The sequence below is a fragment of the Pongo abelii genome, chromosome 5, assembly GCF_028885655.2.
Source record: "Pongo abelii isolate AG06213 chromosome 5, NHGRI_mPonAbe1-v2.0_pri, whole genome shotgun sequence".
Lineage (NCBI taxonomy): Eukaryota > Metazoa > Chordata > Mammalia > Primates > Hominidae > Pongo > Pongo abelii.
The window spans coordinates 111,931,931-111,938,125 of NC_071990.2; the positions used below are offsets into that span (position 1 = coordinate 111,931,931).

The 6,195-nt window shown below is 47.4% G+C and overlaps 1 protein-coding gene across 7 annotated transcripts in view; it reads right to left on the bottom strand.

The window, feature by feature from the left end:
• The window catches only part of CDK19 (cyclin dependent kinase 19), a 212,297-nt gene extending 209,011 nt beyond the window's left edge, over positions 1–3,286 (bottom strand). Inside the window, exon 1 of one of the 7 annotated variants that reach the window (XM_002817241.6) lies at positions 2,822–3,286. In XM_002817241.6, the coding sequence (XP_002817287.1) occupies positions 2,822–2,949 (128 nt within the window). In that variant the 5' untranslated portion in view covers positions 2,950–3,286. The remainder of the gene's footprint in view (positions 1–2,821) is intronic. The other 6 variants (XM_054558033.2, XM_054558010.2, XM_063725256.1 and 3 more) reach the window with 6 other exon arrangements.
• Positions 3,287–6,195: the final 2,909 nt, after the last annotated feature.

Here is a 6,195-nt window from a genome sequence, read left to right on the forward strand (position 1 = left end):
TCAAAAGCCTCTCTTACTGCAAAACAAAAAGGTGAACAAACAAAGGTGAACAAACAACACTTTTTTGTTGTTGTTGTTGTTGAGATGGAGTCTCGCTCTGTCGCCCAGGCTGGAGTGCAGTGGCGCGATCTGGGCTCACTGCAAGCTCCACCTCCCGGGTTCACGCCATTCTCCTGCCTCAGCCTCCCCAGTAGCTGGGATTACAGGCACCCACCACCACACCCGGCCCAAAGAACATTTTTAATTAAAGGTGAAAAACTCAGATGCAAATCTTGTATTTCCAGCTTGTTATAAATTTATGTGATATAATTGCCTAAAGCCATACTTCAAGGGAAATAACAAGATTTTGCAAACTGTAGTATTAAACTTTTCTAATGATATTTTATTTCTTCCAATGTTTCTTCTAAAGACCTGATCAATGTTTTGGTTATATACTACATTATATATACCAGAATCATTTCTCTTTAATGTAACCTCTGTGATTTCTGGCTCCCTAAAATAGCATTATGCATTTTCTGAGTTAACCAAAATAAAATCTGGAAAGAGCTAAACTGTAATCTACCATGATCAGAGTGTAAAATCCTTTACTATGCAAATCTGCCCACAGTTTAAAACAGTAAAAGAAAAAAAAAAAAAAAAAAATTTAACATGAACCCAAAGGCCACAGCTGTTCTTTCAAATTGCTGGTATCAATGAACGTAAAACTAATCCCACTACCAACCCACAAGGGTAGTGGGTGTTTACTGTAAAGTTGCAAATCTCAACCAGATCTTTCACCCAGGAAAAAAGTCTTTATTATGGTTTTTCTTATACGTAATATGGTGATTTAAACTAATGCTTTCAGATCCTAGGAGTTTTTTTTTTTTAAGAAAAAAAGAGCATTATATTTTGAAGACACACAAACTAATCTTACTCTAGTAAAGAAGCTTTATTAATTCTAATTAACAAATTTCACTCAAAAAGGAAGTGTATTCGAATCAAGTATTTTATTAGAGGGGAAAAATATTCAAAAAGAATAGAAGCAGGAATTATCTGGTTTTTGTTGTAAGCCCATACTATTCAAATACAATTCAGAAGCAGAATTCTTAACTTCTCAAAAGTTCCCTAATAAAAGAAAGCTATTTTAACAAAAAAAAAACACTAAGATACATTTTTTAAAACCTAAAGTATATTACAAAGTTAGCATGAGGAGTAGGGGAAAAATCCACCTCAGATTTATTAACAACCTCCAAACAGGAAAACTGGATGTGATTTCCCCAAATATATCTGATAAAATTCCCACAAGAACACTAGTATAACAGGTGGAGTGGATATTCCAAAACCAAAATATGTTAATTCTAGTACCTCACATTCCATGATAAGCATTCAAGGACACCTGGTAATTAAAGGAATTATGAGAAACAACTGAGTACCTTAAGGCCTGTTCAGTTATTACAAGAGAAAAAAAAAACTCTGCAATAATAATAATAATCCTTTACACTTGGATAGTACTTTGCAATTTTCACGATACCTTATGACAAAACACTTTATAGAGTTGTTTTATGAAATTAGTGCATACGCACACAACCTACTTTAGTCCTAGAGTTCATATACCAACCACATCAAATTATAACAGCGCGCACAGAGATAAGCGGCACTTCAAATTGTACTAATGTCATTGTGGCTGATCATCACTTTATTCAGAAATGTTACGTTACAATCCCCTTCCGTAGAGTCTGATTCTCTTTAAAGTCTATGCTGGACAGTGCATCTTCCTGGGTCCCTAACCTTGGGGGAGGGTAATTCCTGCCAGGAAGCTGGTTCCACCAGTCCTGCTGTAGCTGCTGTCTGCCCTCCAGGACCAAGGAAGGATAGGCATTCTCAGTACATTATCCAGCTCTTCTTAAGAGGACAACCAGTAAAGGCTTCCCAAGGTGTTCTTACAGTTCTCCCTCAACTCCTAGGAAAACAAAGGTTCAGGCCCAGCTCTGTCACTCCGTATTCCCTTTTTGATAATCTAGGTACTCCATAAGCCTCAGCCCACAGTTATCTGGCAGAGGATAGAGTGGAGGACATAATACCCAAGATACCCAAGGGGCTGCGAGGTAAAGGGTGGGTAGCAGAGAATTCAGCCAACTCTTGTTACCGCTTGCGAAACCCAACTAGCCCATCAGGTCTCCTTCGAAGGGGGAAGGTACGCAATTAAGAATGCGAGAATGAGAAATCCGGGACGCCGGGCATACAACAGGGATGGGAGCACTGCATACAGAGGCCAACGGGCAGGCCAGCCCGAGCGGCGGAGATCGCTGCTGGGGGCGGCGGTGCCCAGCGGGGCAGAGCCGCGCGGCTGGCGAGGACCCCAGGCCGCGTTCGCCCGACAGCCTCCCCGGCGAGGTTTCAAACCGCCGCCCCCGCGAGGCGCTCAGCCGATTGGAAGTTCCACAACGACCGTCACTACCCAGGGCCGGAGCGGCAACTCCGCAGCGGAGCTCTGCCTGCCCGCTGCGTTCCCCCAAGAGACCAGACCCCACAAACTCCTCCTCCACCGCGGTCCCAACTCGAGTCCCCCCGCCGTCTCCGAGCACTCGGAGGGCGCCCCTCTGGGACGGGACCGACGCCTCGGACCGGGCTGCGCCGCGGGAGTTCGAGGGACGCGACGGGGCCGCGCGGGGGAGACGGGCGGAACGGGCGCCCCTAGGAGTCGGTGTCGGGACGCAACCCTGCGACCCCCTCCGCCTCGCCCCTCGGGCACCGCCCGACTGGGATCCGACCCACCCATACCGCCGGGTCGCGGGCAGGGCGAGGACCCGAGCGAGCCTACTCCTCCCGCCCCTGCTCTTACCCATCTTTCCGCCTCGCCTTGTAGACGTGACCGTAGGTGCCGCGTCCCACTTTGCACCCTTCGTACTCAAACAAATCCTCCACCCGCTCCCGCTCCGCCGCCAGCTTCGCCTTGAAATCATAATCCATTGTCTGCTTCCCCCATAGAGGCACGGGACGCGGGGGCCGCCGCCGCTCAGTCCCTCCTCCTCCTCCCCCCGCGACCGCCGCTCCACTTCTCTAACAGCCGCCTCGCGCGCGCGCGCGCGCGCGCGCGCGCCGCCCGCCGCTCCGCGGTCCGCCTTCAGCAAGGGACTCCTCGGCGGCCGCAGCAGCCACCTCCTCCACCTCTTCCTCCTCCTCCTCCTCCGCGACGGCGGCGGCTGCTCCCGCAGGCACCCCCAGTCCCGCCTCCCCTCTTCATTTCCTTGTTTTGGAACCTGGTGGGCCGCGCCGTGGCTTCCTCGAGCTCATTAACGAACTCACCGGCCCGCCCCATGGTCGCGGAGGCTCCTGGGAAATGAAGTCGCGAAGGCCTCAGCGGCCTACGCGGTTTTGCGGGCGTAAGAAATACAGCTCCCAAGTTACCTCGGGCCGCCACAGCCTCGCCCCCACAAAGCATGCGCGCCTGCGTACCAGGGCCACTGCCCCCCACCTCCCCCCCCCCATCCCAGGTAGAGCGCTGCTCCCGGTTCCTGTGAAGGTAGAAAGCTCGAAGTTCCAGTGCGCTTTCTGCGGTTCTCGGGGAGGCACTGGAAAGAAGTGCCTTACTCTAGTGGGAAGGGGATACTTCACTGTAACTAGGCCCCGCAGAAAGCATGGAAAGCATTAAATCAGCACCTTGCTGAGGGGTTGGCTGCAGTGACTTGGGAAGCGAGGGCTGGTGAGGACAGCTGTACCGCAGCTTGTTTGTTTTCTAGGGCAATGGGTCCGCCTATTGCCCCGCCCCCCGTCCCGCTGCTCATTGGCGGGGGCTGGAGAATGACGTCCTCGTTGGTGCGTGGGTATCCCCAGGCTTTGGCTTCTTTCCCGCTCTTGATTGGTGATTGAATGTGCTCGGTTCTTCCCGATAGGTTGATCTTTTTCCTTTACGATGCAAAAACCGTATTTCAAAAACTGAACCTTCAGCAGTTTCCTAGAGCCTGCCTTAGCCAGAGGAGAACATGCAACTTCTGAGCCCCGGCAGCCAATCATCATTTTCTTGGCGCTGTAGTCAGCTTTCTCTTAGCATATGCGGTTCCGATAACCAGGCTTTGGCCGTCAGTCTAAGGACAATTAAAAGTGCCTGGAGGAAGCCGCATTTACGATCCTTTGGGTTGAATTGTAAAGGATTTTTTATGGTCTATGCATGATGGTGAGGTTCTAGAATGTTTAAGAAAGCCCCTTTAGTTAGGGTGAACGTTGATTTCATTGTGTTAGGGCTCAGGACACACTACCCCAAATTATAACTGAAGGAGTCCAGAATATGCCACCCCAAAATACGCCACTCTGGCATATTGATGTCTTTTAGCAAAATAAATTAAGATCCAACCAACACAGGAAAATGCTTCACTTATCCCACTACTGCCTAAAATAAAGGATAAAACTCTTCCTTTGTAAAGAGAAATTTACATTTCTAAAGGAAATTTTCATAATTAAAGGAATCTGTACCAAAAAGAGAGCTGCTGCTAGTCAACTTGTATCAGAGATACTTTTATCTGCATAAAAGTCAACCTTTATTCACCTTACATTTTCTTCTCTTATCCTCCCTTAACTTGTCTCCACCACCCCTGGAAGCCCCAAACCCCAGTTTTATTTTGAAGAGACTGGCTTTGCTGTGTTGCCCAGGCTGGCGTCCAACTCCTGAGCTCAAGGATCCTCCTGCCTCAGACTCCTGAGTAGCTGGGATTACAGGTCCGTGCCACCATGCCGGGCCCCACTTCCTTTCTGAGGTCAGGATGTAATGTAAGTGTCAAACATCTGGCCCTTCTTTGAGTCTCATATTTTCTGGGACTCTTGTGCATACATACGTAATTAAAACTGTTTTTCTCCTGTTAACCTGACTGGTATCAATTTAGTTTATAGACCAGCTGAAGAACCTAGGAGGGTTTCCTCCCCTGTAATGGTGAGCCTAATGTCCCAAATGCTTGGGATACACACTTAAACATGATTGGTGCTAGGATAGGACATAACACATTCATTAGGAGGACAAAGAAGGGAATTGTCAATTCTAACCCAAAGTGGTAGATAAGGAAAGAATAGTGAACTGCCTGCTAGATTTTGAAAGAAGCTTGGAAAACTAGTGGGAGGGGGAATGATTTACCTTATTTGCTAGGTCACCCACTCCTGGAAAACTTCCTTAGACCTTAAGAGTGTCTTCAGGCTGGGTGCAGTGGCTCACGCCTGTAATCCCAGCACTTGGGGAGGCCGAGGCAGGTGGATCACGAGATCTGGAGTTCGAGACCAGCCTGGCCAAGACAGTGAAACCCTGCCTCTTATTAAAACGCAAAAATTAGCCAGGTGTGGTAGCATGTGTCTGTAGTCCCAGTTACTCGGGAGGCTGAGGCAGGAGAATCCCTTGAACCCGGGAGGCGGAAGTTGCAGTGAGCTCAGACCATGCCACTGCACTCCAGCCTGGGTGACAGAGCAAGACCCCGTCTCAAAAAAAAAAATGGTATCTTTAATCAAGAAAAATCTCAGTTGCTGTTGTTGCCATGCACTATAATAACTGCTGGAGATAGCAGGAAAAAAAATTGGTCTTTTTCCATTGGGGAATTAAACCTGAAAAAACAAATATGCAAGCAAATTAAAAATAAACTGTGGTTTAAAAGAGCACTGGTAGAATAGGCGGGGTTCTAAGTGAGTCAGGGTAGACTTCATGAAGTTGGTAGGTTTGAGCCAATTTTTTTTTCACTCCAGCCCCATCTGCTGAGTGAGAGCCAAAATTTAAAGCATGAGTAGGACTTTACTTGAAGGACAAGTCGAAGAGCAAGAAACAAGGAATTATTTCAGGTAGAACAGCATGTGCATAAATCATGAGAGAACAGCATGTATTCTGAGAAATGCAACTAGTTTGAATATTACAGATTAAGACAGGAAAAAGTAATGGATAAGAAAATACTAAACAGATAAGCAGAGGTCAAATTATGAAAAGCTATTTATGTCAAGGAGAGGTTTTAGGTTTCATTATTCTGTCTAACTAAAAGGAAAAAGCTGGGGCAAAATTAACATAAGTAGAGAGTTTATTTGAGCGAAGTTTTAGAATTGCAACCCAGGAGTATAGGTACAAGTTGCCCTGAATGTATACTCCAATCAGGAGCAGTTGCAAGTAGATTTTTAAAGGCAAAGAAAGGGGGATAGGAAGTGGGCTCAAAGTTGTTTGTGAGGAATTCTCATCGGTTTACAGGAATAACATTG